The sequence below is a fragment of the Pleurodeles waltl genome, chromosome 5, assembly GCF_031143425.1.
Source record: "Pleurodeles waltl isolate 20211129_DDA chromosome 5, aPleWal1.hap1.20221129, whole genome shotgun sequence".
NCBI lineage: Eukaryota > Metazoa > Chordata > Amphibia > Caudata > Salamandridae > Pleurodeles > Pleurodeles waltl.
Window position 1 is genome coordinate 1,254,642,612 of NC_090444.1, and position 14,804 is coordinate 1,254,657,415.

Genomic DNA, 14,804 nt, shown 5'->3' on the forward strand with positions numbered 1-14,804 from the left:
TAAACCCTCAAGAAAAGTATCAAGATGCTGGTGTTTTACAAGTATAGGCCAGTCTTTCCCTGAGAGTCAATTTTTAAGAGTTCATGTCCTTAGTAAATATGGGGCTTGTACTTTGGTATATTGGTGCCCTTACCATTTTCTGGCCTGTTTAGTGTGTCCAAACTGTTAGGAATGCAAACCATGCTCCATCATTCCCTTAAGGAATGACCGGAATCTGTGCCCTCTGTCTTTTTAACCATAACACAGACATTCCATGTTACTATGTTCACTCTACCTACCATGTCTCACCAGGGTCAGCACATGTTCCATCACCCTAGGATCACCAACCACTTCGCCTTGAACCACGGTATTTTAAGTATGTAACAGACAAGATCCTACATAGACTCTGAACCCTAATATCAATTAATAAAACAACAAAGACACCAAAACCCAACAATACCAATTCCCATCCATGAAGTAAAAGGAAAGGGTAATTCCCCTAATACAAGACCGATAATCTCTTTGTACCTCCATAACAATAAGATGATGCATCACAAGTGATGCCAGTCTGACACCACATTCTATGCGGCTTCTTAATCTCTCCTAAACACACCAAAAATCTAAAAACTAAATCTTTAGAATGTTTCAGATATTACAGTACACCAGCAACCACAGCCAATCGTTCAGGAGTCTGCATGGTTTGACATTAAACAAGAGGGAAGAAAAGGAAAAAATAAAAGGTCTCCAGGCAAGCAGTTGTCCCTCTTTCACTACTAAGTTTACAGTTAGAGCCTGAGAATGAAGGCCATACTCAACAGAAAAGCTGTCACAAATTAGTGCACATACACTTCCACTTGCCATTCAACATCACTTGGGTTACTGAGTAAACATCTACATCATGATTGCCATTCTACGAGGTTTCTTACCAATCTGAGCACTTACACAGACCATTTCTTCCTTGAGATCTTAACATTTGACACTGGTGGTGGGGTCTCTGGTAGCCATCAAAGTAATCTCTGGTAGTTTCTGGTGCTTTTGCCCTTAAGCTATGATTCACACCTTAGCTGGGAACAGTACGTACATAAGTTTACTCTCACTTAGTCTGCGTTTTATTACCTTAAACTCTTTCAGTTGGTATTGCACTGTCCAAGTAAAATCAGATATGCAGGACCTTCACATTAAGCATTTAGGTCAACACTCTAGAGTACTACATGCCTGTGCTTCAGACAAATGAGCAACTGCTAGGGCCCTGTGTGTACTTTCAGCACACATTTTTGGGTAGACTTTTAGGGGACACTTTTTACAGTATCCATGACTCTAGGAATAAATCCATAAACAGTCCCTTGATCTACTCAGGAAAATCAATGAGGTGTAGATTATTAATTCAGCATCTCGACTCCACGTCTTCTACTCTGGCCTCTAACAGCAGCTTAATTTTGAGCAGTTTAACTACTGTAGGCCTTGGGTCTCGAATGCTGGTGGTGTTGGTATCTCTGCAGTTCTCATCAGATTATACTTCATTGAAACAGTGTTTATATAAGGTTCCAATGTCAGCCATGTTTCTGATGGCCACCATAAAGTCAGAAGAGTAGGTTCAGCCGCAGAAGCAGTCTGGTCACTATGGTAAGAGGTACCTCAGTTAGGCTTCTACGCCATGTGCATTTCTATTCCCAGGTCTACCTCCTTATTTTTTTTTTATATTGGATAACTTTGAATACATAGCAAGAGGGCAACCAGGCATCTGGAGAAAATAAGTGCCTTTACTGAATAGAATCACCCCAGGGAAAGCCATGCACTAACATTAGATTTCTGGCATTCTTCTGTGCAAGGGAAATGTCGCCTTGGCAGTTGCTCTACTTCCTTCTCTAAATACCAAGGGTGTGCACTTGGAAAGGGTAGAGGGATGATGATTTGGTGGTGAGAAGGGGATTAGCCAATCGGCACCACCACATCCACTCATTGCATCTTTCAAGGCCCAGAAACAGGATGCAAAAAAAAGGAAGCCATCCCTCTTTCAGGGGATGGGCTTTGGCAACCTAGATGGCACCAAATGCAAAGGATCTATGCAGGATTATAAGAAAGAACATAACAGGTTACATAAGTCAACAGTCAGTTTGTGTCAACGGAATGGTGGGCGGAAGGTTATTTATTTACTGTAGTTTGGCTGAAGAAACCTCATTATGAGGAGGTAGGCGCAAAACATCTTTCAACAGGCTGGCATTTTGGGCACACAAGACAGAAAAATGCTATAATTTACTTGCTAACTATGTATTAATGTCAAGAAATACCAGAAAAGTAATAATTACACACTCACTTGTAATGCTGACAAAACAGAAAGGAGTGATCAAATGTACAAGAAATAGAACACAAACTCTGGTATACAATGTGAACCCTAGTACTCTGCTAGCACAGATAAGAGTAGGAGGAGACAGAATGGAAATGGAAAATGGCTGCAAAGAGATAGTCTGGTGTGCTGAATGGACAGTGTTGGAGCAGGCTTGGTGGACAGCTAGGTGACCAAAGGGATCAAAGCAGAATAAGATCAGAAAAAGTAGAGAAGGTGATAAAGGACAGATGTGTTAACATGCTACAGTTAAGTATTGTTTGATGCGAGGAGGCAGCTCCAGGAAAACTAGGAAGCAGATATCTTAAATGGGTGTTAAACCTGGGAAAGTAGGTGATCCCCTTATTTTCAAATGTGATAAAACAACAAAAATAGCTGCTAAAGACAGTAGCGAGTGACAAAAAGATCAGGAGCACAATAGCAATAAGGAGCATGGAAATGGAACACCCAAAAAAAAAAAAACACAATTTAAGCTAATAATATTTGTGCAGTAACTAAATGTAAAATACTGAAGCTTAAGGGTAAATACATTATATTAGAACAAGCTCAAGGAATTGTCATTTTACCACATTAAACCTCAGATCCACCCAGCAAGATGAATGAGTACAATGCACTCAGCGAAGAAGGAAATCTGTACGACAATGATGGGTGACACCACAATGCACAACAGAAACCATGCCTGTATTTTACTTGATATACCTCTTTCAGTTCTACTCTGTTCATGTTATCAAGCTGTATCTTAGTCCAATACTTGTCCAGTAAAGGTGCATGACTGTTTTGCTGTCGATACCAGCCAGTGCCACTGCTAAGCAACCTAAAAAGGACGAGAGCAGAGGTCAGATATGTTTAAAATCACATTTGGCCTTCTACTGAGTAACAATACATTTTTTGCATTATTGCCAAAATGCTATTTCCAGTTGTTCAACTATCAATATAATCAGAACTCCTTAACATGTGCACTTAGCTTTATATATTAGCAACACTTTCCTTGTCTGGGAAAATGTATTTCTATTTTGTAGTGTCAGACTACTGAAATGAAGTTTCAATGTTTGCAGCAACTGGACTACAGCATCAAACTGTGATGTCAAATTTCTGTAGTTGGCCTGACAAAATATTCACAGAACGTTAAGACTGACAAACCTTTCTCTGCAACGATTATGGCAGGGTACATGTAGAAGTAAAGACAAACATGAATCCATTTTGAGCGAGTTCCCGGAACAAAGAAATCCTAATATTATTAAATGGAAGTGTATGAAAGTGCCTCTTGACAGGGTCAATCCCTCATTTGTTTTGTCTGGTTTCTGGTGTGATTTTGGACTGTTAGTGCACTGCTTCCCTGCTGACCAGGTCAGATCTCTTCCTCCAAAACTGCAGTTGTTTTTGCACAATTGGCAAACTCTTCAGCTACCTCTGTAAGTCCCTAGTAAATGCTAGGTGTAGGAGACTGGCTCGGTTTATGGTGTACACCTATGGTGTGGCACTCTATACTGGGTACAGGCAACCGTTAGTGACAGTGAATAGGTGTCTTATGGTCCAGGTGGCAATGTCCACCCTCCCTAAGACAAAGTTTCTACAAGTCGGTGAAAGAGGAAGTTCAGCTGCGGGGACCAGGTGCTGCAGAAGATACCAAGAGTTGCCTACGAGCTATCCCTTGATGGTCATCAGATTCCAGAAGGGTTAGTGACCGGCCAGGTCACCAACAAGCATTGGCAAGGGCAAATAGGAGTTGCATAAGTATTTGCAAAGTTTCGGGGCCAGCAAGGTCCAGGAGACTCTATCCTTGAAGGGGGAGTCAGAGCTGGATCTGAGCACATAGGAAGGCAACAGAGGCTGAATGAGCCCACACGAGTGACCCACAGGTGCTGGACAGTCACAAGAAGGCATTACCAGCCTAGCAAAACAGAAGTCACACAGTGCACGAGCTGCAGGACAGGAGAATCTTTGGTTTGCAGAGTGCTAGGGGCCTGGGCTTCTTGGAGTCTGAAAATCTCCCGGGGGAAGAGTCAACAAGCCTTGGCAACTGCAACAGTCGCGGGGACAAGGGTTCCAGTCCAGTGGCAAGCACAGGGGTTCACCGTCTCTAAACTTGGATATAAGACCAGCAGGACCCAGAGGAGGCCACAGACTCACCTCCTGTGAAACAGGATCTTCAGACATCCAGGGCCAGGAGACTTAACCAGCCATTCGACATGGTCTTGAGGTGCCTACGGTTTCAGGGGAGTGACTCCTTCACTCTATGCGAGATTCCTTCGTCCTTCCTGGTGCAAACAGAGCCCTTGTGACCCTGGAGGATGCACAGCATTATATGTTGCAGAATTCTTGCAGGATCCAGAGAAACAATGTTGCAATAGGAGCCTTCTCACAAGAAGCAGACTTGTTTGGTTGAAACAAAGACCAGCAGCGGTTCCAGAGGCCAGGAACAGAAGATATCCTGCAGAGAGGTACTTGTACTGCCTTGCTTGACAAATCTGAGGACTCGCCCACGAGGGAGGGCTTAAGTAGCCCTAAAAGGGGGTTGGTCAATCTCTGCAGTGACCCACCTATGAGAGGGGGTCAGGGACGTCATCAACATCCTTACTAGTCAGATGCTCCCAAGGGCCTCTGCTCACCTCGTCACCAAGACAGCAGAATCAACTGGCCACCTGGCAGAGCTCTGGAGGAGCTGGACAGGGGTTTGGTCCGGTCCCTGTCCTTTGTGTAGTTTTGCACCAGAGCGGAAACTGGGGGTTCCTGCGCTAGTGCAAATCGGATTATGCAAGGAGGGCACCAAATGTGCTCTTCAAAGCAGTCCAGTGGAGCTCAGAAGGCCAACCAACCACAACCCTTAGACACCTAATACACATGGAGAGATGGTCACACCTCTCCTTTACAGGAAATCCTTTGTTCCGCTCCTCCAGCCTGCGCCTGGCCCACCAGCAGGAGAGCAGAACAATGTCTGGGATCAGCAGCAATGCGGGCTGGTAGCTAGACCCCGTAAGGCTGCACAGGCACATGGTATCATCCAACTAACACTGAAATCGGTGAGTTTCATGATTCCAACATGCTTGATACCAAGCATGCCTAGGTTCGGAGTAGCCATTATGTAGTTGGACCACTGTCCACTACATACCTTAAGATGACTTCCCCTGCACTTATGGGGTCCAGGAATTGGCCTGGTGTCTGTACGGGTACCCTGCTCATGCAGGGCTACCCTCACACTTTGCGACATGCACCCTGCCCTTGGGCTGAACGCCCTACCAGAGGGGTGACTTACAATGTTTAAGGGCGGTGGTCAGGTTTGGCAGTGAAAGGGTGCATGCACCCTTTCATGCAGGCTGCAATGGCAGGCCTGCAGTTAGTTTGCATGGGCTCCCATGTGTGGCATAATACATGCTGCAGCCCATGGGGAGACCCCTGGTGTACCAATGACTTGGGTACCTAGGTACCATATACTAGGGACCCACGTGGGTGCACTAGTATGCCAACTGTCAGTGTGAAAGGTTACCAACAACTACATTTAGGAGACAGATCACTGATGTCCTGGTTAGCAGGATCCCAGTGGACTACTGTCCAAAAAATACTGACCCCAGGTGAGAATGTGGGGGGTACTGCAACCACAACCCATCCTTACTGCAGTACCCCCGGTACCTAGGGCCTGTAGTTATAAGTAAAGTCTCTGAGGGCTGCAGCACCAATTGTGCCACCCTCAGGGACCCCTCACCAAACCCACACAGTGCTGCCATTGCAGAAGACTGCGTGTGTTGATACAGGCAAAATTGAAAACGCGACATGTCACGCACTCCAGTGTGCCAGGTCCCCTAACACTGCATGTGCCAAGTATAAGTCACCCCTAAGTCACAGTGCATCCAGGCACATGTGAGGGCATATATGCATGAGCAAATACGTCCCTACTATGTACATCGATTCTGAGATACAGTAAGTGCACAGAGAAGCTATATTAAATGCATGTGCTGGACATTGGTCATTATGAGTCCCCCATCTACATGATGGATTCTCTGAATCCTGGTATGTTTGTTATCAAACATCTCAGAATAATAAACTGTTACTAACTCCAGTGATGGGATTTATTTACAAAATGCACAGAAGGCATCTTAGAGGTGCCCTCTGAAAACCTATATAACTACTAGTGTTTCACTGACTCTTAAAAGCCACAGCAGCCACACCCTAGACCGAGTTCTGGCCCCCTGAGGTGAGAGCCCACACTCTAGGAGGCCCAGAATAAAGGCCTGCTTTGGGCAGAGGTGATACCTCATCCAGAGTAGGATGGACATTCCAGGCGGAGAGCTTCAACGGCCTTGCCATCTTTGAAATGCCTCCTATGTCTCTCCAAATAGCGGATATGACTAACCCCTCACCCCCCGTCCTGACCCCACTTTTGGCAGAAGCACATTTGGGAAAGTTAGTTAAATTAGGAGGAGTGTCCACTTCATGCCAATCTCACCCCTAAGGTGGACGAACTGAAGTGAACACTACTTTTTAAATTCCTCCATCTTGTTTGGAAGGGATTAGGCGACCAGGGCTAGGATTATGCCCCTTTCCCAGCGGAGGTGGTCATAGAAAGCGTGTAGTCACCCTAAAGATGGTCAGCCCTCTGGCTACCTCCTAGAATTCCCTGTAACACCCCTAAATTGAGCACTTAGGTGGCACCCCTGAAACCTAGAACTGAGATACTGACTACCTACAAATAAGAAGGACAAAGAAGAGTCACCCTTGCAGAAGAAGCAGCTGGCCCAATACCAACCCTTCTGGCCTGCACGCTGACCTCACCTGACTGCACAAAAACACTTGTTCAGCAACAAAGTATCCAACAAGGACTCTGCAGCCTGGAGACCTGACACCCAAAGTGACTTCGGCACAAGACTACTTTGACCCGGTGAGAAGCCCACTAAAGGTGCCAGCAGGGTTCCCCAGCTGTCTTGAGTCCAAGTCCATGCAAGTATCACCTTTCCTGGACTCATCCAACTTGCCTGTAGTCCCTGCACGCAAGCCCCATCTCCCATAGCCTGGTGGAGAGAGAAAATCCAACAGCTACAGCAACCACTGCACCAGTGACTCCTGACTCAAACTGAGGTGGGTCATTTGTGCCAATGACGTACCCCGGCACCTAAGAGCTCAAATCCATCCTGGGTGCACTCCTGCCGGATCTCCCCCACCACGCCTGCAGCCTCAACATGCAGTACTGCCTGACTGAGTGCTCCCAGATGTGAAAACCTGATGCCAAAGGACTCTCCTGCATTCATAGCCCCTGGGCTCTGGAGACCAGGACCAACAGTGCACCTACCTTCCTGGACATCTCAAGTTTTCAACCTACCTGCTGGTCATCCCTGATTGGCTTCCTAGCCAGAGTCTGCAGCCTGTCTTCAGGAGGACCAAGCTCCCATAGGAAACCATTTGGGACCATACGACTTACTGCACCTGGCCACAATAGTGTCTCTCGATGTGACCTGTTGGTGTGCTTCTGATCAGTGCCCAGTACTCACCTTAACTCCCTGAGATTGGCTTTATAAGTCGTTAACTCTGTTTGCTGGACGTTGTTTTTCTGCCATAGGATAAGGATGAGAGAATTCTGAAAATTGCACTACTTGTCTATTTTTGAAACTGCAAAGGATTTATGCTTAAGTCTACTTACCTGATTACCAAGTTCTTGCGTTTGAAACATGCATAAAAAGAATTGCTATTTTGCTAAATTGGTCTGTCATTTATACATTGTGCGCGTCTCATTTATGCACCTTTCAGTAAAACAAATGCTTAGCACTACCCTCTGATAAGCCTAACTGCTCGCCCACAGTACCTCAAATAGAGCACTATCCTATCTACTTTTGCCTCTGCAATACCAATTGGGGATCAACTGGACTCCCTGCTCAGTGTACTTCATTTAAGTGCTCTATATAGAGGCGCAGATTCCTACAGGCAGGTTTTCCCTGGACCATGCAAGGCCAAAGTGACTAACTTTTTATTTTATTTTTATTTTTTAATAATTTTCCATGTTTTAAATATGTGGATATGAACTACCTTCCTGGCACTATGGAGATATTGTTTTCTTAAGATTATTTAATGTGTGTTTGAGTTTCTTTTTGCTAATCAGTCCCATAAGCATTGCCCACGACTTTTAACATCTAAAGGACATTTGCAAAACAACTAAAAATAATTATAATCTTATGTGCTTTCATCTCCCTTCCCCGTGTTTACTGTACTACTGCTTGGCAGTTGTCGGCAACAGATCAATAAGATTGTAAAACTACCTTTGTTTTTCACATCATGAAGGGGGAACCTGCGTAAACATTTTCCATCTTAACTATCGTCACTTCAGCCATGTCTGCTTGAGTTGCAAGACAAGAACCTAACCAGACCTGAATGTCCAGCTACTACGATACATCAGACGAAGACAAAGGGCCAGCCATTGAGACTTATCTCCACTTACTTCTTTGACAAGCCAACAGGCAGAAAGAGTCAGTAGGCCAAAAGGTCTAAATGGGCTGACCGGGGGAAAGAGGGTAAGCCCATTATTTTGAGGGGGCACTCTATTCCTGTGACACAAAGACTAATGGAAGGGCTGCATGTTCTACAAGAGGTATTCCTCTATATGCTCCCACCAACCAAAATAACATGAAGGCAAAGAAGCAGTGGAAACCCAGCAGACCTTTCCAAAATAAATGATAGCGGGAAAGCCACACCAACAGAGGAGTACTGAGGATACCTCTTCCTCTTTGTCCAGGAAATACGGGAATCCCAGAACACCTTCTAATAGAACAGTTGTGAAATCCCTCACATTGTAATGCAAAGAGAATGCATGACATTATGACAAGAACAGACTGATATTGAAATATCAAACTATTGAGTAATGAAGTAAAATTATAACCAATATACCAACATTACTAATAAAGATAAACCACTGTGATACAATACATCAAGTGTATGAATATTAAGCATGCCTACAGCCCCGATTCACATCGTTTTTTTTTCTGTAATTTATTCAAGAATCTAAGTCAAACTCCTTATAGGAAACTGCATTGTACAATATATCTGAGCTCATGGAGGACATCAATAGGGATGTTAGGTTGCATTTCAGCTGCTACAGAAAATGTAATTTCACTTCTATTGTATTAGTTTCAGGCTCTCCCTGCTCAGATCGAAAGAAAGAGATGCCGATTTACCACCACATCTCCTGAACTTCTTGGGATGTCAACCAAAATTCTGCAAGCTCACATATAAAAGGGGGAGTGGGTTTTACGGATAGCAGGGACTGCTAGAAGGCTGACCATCTAGGCATTTTGAGTTATTAGAACCAAAAGTGATCTTGAAGGCACTTTGTATTATTTGCTCAAAGTAACTAGTTACATTAACTTTCGACTTAAGAATCAAGTCAGGCTTAATGTAACAAGATGTCTGATACCTTGCATACCAACTTTGTTCGAACTGTTCAAGGGTTAGATAAACTGAGGCATTGGTGTGTTGACCCTGCACTCGCCAATGGGACAAACAAGTCTTTCCACAGTAAAAACAACACAGTTTTGTGTTGTATTGACAGAAGTCGTAATGTACATGTTCTGCTAATGAAATATGCTGCAGCCGGCCTTATGGCTTTGTAACCCTTCCATACGGGTGACTTACACATTTCAGGGGGACATTGTACTTTGCCATGGCTTTAAATGGGTAGGTTGTGCTAGCAGTTCAGAACTGCTCTTCCAATCTGCACTGGAGAACTGGGAGACTCGTTTTACAATTGTCACACCCAGGGTGGCACAACCAGTGCTGCAATCCTTATGGTGATTCTCTAACTTACAGGCCACCATATATTGGGGACTTACAAGTAATTTAGCCTATGCCTATCTGCTGCAGCCAATGTAACATACACCATTTGGGGTCAGGGCACTGGCAACAGTGTGGTTAGCAGGCCCCCTTGTACTCCCAGTCAAAACAACAGCAGCATCAGTTACAAAACTGGGGGTGATCATACAAAAAAGGAATTTCATTACATCTGACATATTCATAAGCATTCATGTTTCTAAGGTTTATAAAGGGATTGAGGGTATGTAGCAAAGGATGCAGGAATGTAAATTTTACTACGATACACTGGCTTCATAACTAAATTACGCTCCGAAAGAACAAGCATTTGTAAAGTCAAAAGGTCTTGCTTTAGGGTTCTATTGGCTTTGTCAATGCATTTTAGCAATGTTGTAAGGGGAAAGAAAAACATGAGGGACACAACTGGAAAAAACACCACCTTCATTCTCATGGAGCGCTTGATCAGAATAAAAATAAAGTTCCCTAAATGGGAGCAGTGGAAGGATAGAAAGCAGCCAATGAGAGATACAGTAAATATGCTATGCTTCAAGGTAGGGCCAAACACGATGGACAAGCTGGAGCAAGGAAAGTCATAGAATAGGCAACCAAATGGGAGCAAAAATAAAGTCCAACACTGGTAAGAAACTGGCAGGCTTGTAAGCCCCTGAAAGTTCTTAGTAGGTGTAAAGAAATGGCTCCCTGTTGCAGTTACCCCCCACTTTTTGCCTGATACTGATGCTGACTTGACTGAGAAGTGTGCTGGGACCCTGCTAACCAGGCCCCAGCACCAGTGTTATTTCACCTAAAATGTACCATTGTTTCCACAATTGGCACAACCCTGGCACCTAGGTAAGTCCCTTGTAACTGGTACCCCTGGTACCAAGGGCCCTGATGCCAGGGAAGGTCTCTAAGGGCTGCAGCATGTCTTATGCCACCCTAGGGACCCCTCACTCAGCACAGACACACTGCTTGCCAGCTTGTGTGTGCTAGTGAGGAGAAAATGACTAAGTCGACATGGCACTCTCCTCAGGGTGCCATGCCAACCTCACACTGCCTATGGCATAGGTAAGTCACCCCTCTAACAGGCCTTACAGCCCTAAGGCAGGGTGCACTATACCACAGGTGAGGGCATAGGTGCATGAGCACTATGCCCCTACAGTGTCTAAGCAAAACCTTAGACATTGTAAGTGCAGGGTAGCCATAAGAGTATATGGCCTGGGAGTCTGTCAAAAACGAACTCCACAGCTCCATAATGGCTACACTGAATACTGGGAAGTTTAGTATCAAACTTCTCAGAATAATAAACCCACACTGATGCCAGTGTTGGATTTATTAAAAAATGCACACAGAGTGCATCTTAGAGATGCCCCCTGTATTTTACCCAATTGTTCAGTGCAGGACTGACTGGTCTGTGCCAGCCTGCTGCTGAGAGACGAGTTTCTGACCCCATGTGGTGAGAGCCTTTGTGCTCTCTGAGGACAGAAACAAAGCCTGCTCTGGGTGGAGGTGCTTCACACCTCCCCCCTGCAGGAACTGTAACACCTAGCAGTGAGCTTCAAAGGCTCAAGTTTCGTGTTACAATGCCCCAGGGCAATCCAGCTAGTGGAGATGCCCGCCCCCTGGATACAGCCCCCACTTTTGGCGGCAAGTCCAGGAGAAATAATGAGAATAACGAGGAGTCACTAGCCAGTCAGGACAGCCCCTAAGGTGTCCTGAGCTGAGGTGACTGACTTTTAGAAATCCTCCATCTTGTAGAAGGAGGATTCCCCCAATAGGGATAGGAATGTGACCCCCTCCCCTTGGGAGGAGGCACAAAGAGGGTGTACCCAACCTCAGGGCTGGTAGCCATTGGCTACTAACCCCCCAGACCTAAACACGCCCTTAAATTTAGTATTTAAGGGCTCCCCTGAACCTAAGAATTTAGATTCCTGCAACTAACAAGAAGAAGAGGACTGCTGAGCTGAAAAACCCCTGCAGAGGAAGAACAGAAGACACCAACTGCTTTGGCCCCAGACTTACCGGCCTGTCTCCTGCCTTCCAAAGAAACCTGCTCCAGCGACGCTTTCCAAGGGACCAGCGACCTCTGAATCCTCTGAGGACTGCCCAGCTTCGAGAAAAACAAGGAACTCCCGAGGACAGCGGCACTGCTCCAAAAGAACTGCAACTTTGTTTCAAGGAGCAGATTTAAAGACCCCTGCAACTCCCCGCAAGAAGCGTGAGACTTGCAACACTGCACCCGGCGACCCCGACTCGACTGGTGGAGAACCAACACCTCAGGGAGGACCCTCCGGCGACTCCAAGACGGTGAGTAACCAAAGTTGTCCCCCCTGAGCCCCCATAGCGACGCCTGCAGAGGGAATCCCCAGGCTCCCCCTGACCGCGACTGTCTGAACTCCATTTCCCGACGGCTGGAAAAGACCCTGCACCCGCAGCCCCCAGCACCTGAAGGATCGGAACTTCTGTGCAGGAGTGACCCCCAGGAGGCCCTCTCCCTTGCCCAGGTGGTGGCTACCCCGAGGAGCCCCCCCCTTGCCTGCATCGCTGAAGAGACCCCTTGGTCTCTCATTGAAAACCATTACAAACCCGACGCGTGTTTGCACACTGCACCCGGCCGCCCCCGCGCTGCTGAGGGTGTACTTTCTGTGTGGACTTGTGTCCCCCCCCGGTGCCCTACAAAACCCCCCTGGTCTGCCCTCCGAAGACGCGGGTACTTACCTGCTAGCAGACTGGAACCGGGGCACCCCCTTCTCTCCATTGAAGCCTATGTGTTGGACACCTCTTTGACCTTTGCACCTGACCGGCCCTGAGCTGCTGGTGTGATAACTTTGGGGTTGCTCTGAACCCCCAACGGTGCGCTACCTTGGACCAAAAACTGAAACCTGTAAGTGACTTGCTTACCTGTTAAAACTAACAATAACTTACCTCCCCCAGGAACTGTGAAAATTGCACTAAGTGTCCACTTTTAAAACAGCTTATTGTGTTTTATGTAAAAAGTATACATGCTAATGAAATGATTCAAAGTTCCTAAAGTACTTACCTGCAATACCTTTGAAATGAGATATTACATGTAAAATTTGAACCTGTGGTTCTTAAAATAAACTAAGAAAATATATTTTTCTATAACAAAACCTATTGGCTGGATTTGTCTCTGAGTGTGTGTTCCTCATTTATTGCCTGTGTGTATGTACAACAAATGCTTAACACTACTCCTTTGATAAGCCTACTGCTCGACCACACTACCACAAAATAGAGCATTAGTATTATCTCTTTTTGCCACTATCTTACCTCTAAGGGGAACCCTTGGACTCTGTGCATGCTATTCCTTACTTTGAAATAGCACATACAGAGCCAACTTCCTACAGTAGGTCCATAATAGGTCTTTTGTAACCAGACAACTTGCACTGTCTGGTACTAAAAACAGTCTGTCTGGCAGGCAGGGGAAAAGTTACTATCCCCAAAAAACTGCAACACAAAAAACCCCGCTCTTAGGAAATGTTCAGGTGTTCCCTGTGATGTTAAAATCTTTTGAAGGACATTCAGTGTTTAGTTGAGAGAGAGTCCAATTTACTGTTTCAAAAACATAAACAAAGGATCCTAGTAGTCCCTTTCTTTATGTTTCTGACAAATGACCAGATTGGACAATCACAAAGGTGCTTAACGTCCACGTGACTATCTAGGTACCTACTGGTTATAACTATCTGAGAATAACGTGAATTTAATAGGATACTACTCTCTGTAAGCAATGAATTCTTGCAGATGCTTGCAGATTCTTACTGAAAACATCTCACTGACTGGCTCTCTTTTCTACTGTTTTTATTGTCAACATTTTGCTCTTACACACGAATTAAGTAGATGGAGTCCACCCACAACAGGTCTTGTGGTGCTACCAGTCAGAGACAGTTACCACATGTAAGGAAATGCCTCCTTGGCATGGTTGCCCCCTGACTTTTTGCCTTTGCTGATGCTATGTTTACAATTGAAAGTGTGCTGAGGCCTGCTAACCAGGCCCCAGCACCAGTGTTCTTTCCCTAACCTGTACTTTTGTATCCACAATTGGCAGACCCTGGCATCCAGATAAGTCCCTTGTAGCTGGTACTTCTAGTACCAAGGGTCCTGATGCCAAGGAAGGTCTCTAAGGGCTGAAGCATGTCTTATGCCACCCTGGAGACCTCTCACTCAGCACAGACACACTGCTTGCCAGCTTGTGTGTGCTAGTGAGGACAAAACGAGTAAGTCGACATGGCACTCCCCTCAGGGTGCCATGCCAGCCTCTCACTGCCTATGCAGTATAGGTAAGACACCCCTCTAGCAGGCCTTACAGCCCTAAGGCAGGGTGCACTATACCATAGGTGAGGGTACCAGTGCATGAGCATGGTACCCCTACAGTGTCTAAACAAAACCTTAGACATTGTAAGTGCAGGGTAGCCATAAGAGTATATGGTCTGGGAGTCTGTCAAACACGAACTCCACAGCACCATAATGGCTACACTGAAAACTGGGAAGTTTGGTATCAAACTTCTCAGCACAATAAATGCACACTGATGCCAGTGTACATTTTATTGTAAAATACACCACAGAGGGCACCTTAGAGGTGCCCCCTGAAACTTAACCGACTATCTGTGTAGGCTGACTAGTTCCAGCAGCCTGCCACACCAGAGACATGTTGCTGGCCCCATGGGGAGAGTGCCTTTGTCAC

The 14,804-nt window shown here is 45.7% G+C and overlaps 1 protein-coding gene across 1 annotated transcript in view; it reads right to left on the reverse strand.

Moving 5' to 3' along the window:
- Positions 1-14,804, reverse strand: part of MDN1 (midasin AAA ATPase 1) — a 1,740,009-nt gene that overhangs the window by 1,565,931 nt on the left and 159,274 nt on the right. The window contains exon 9 of the mRNA XM_069235499.1: positions 3,023-3,137. Within this exon, the coding sequence (XP_069091600.1) occupies positions 3,023-3,137 (115 nt within the window). The remainder of the gene's footprint in view (positions 1-3,022; positions 3,138-14,804) is intronic.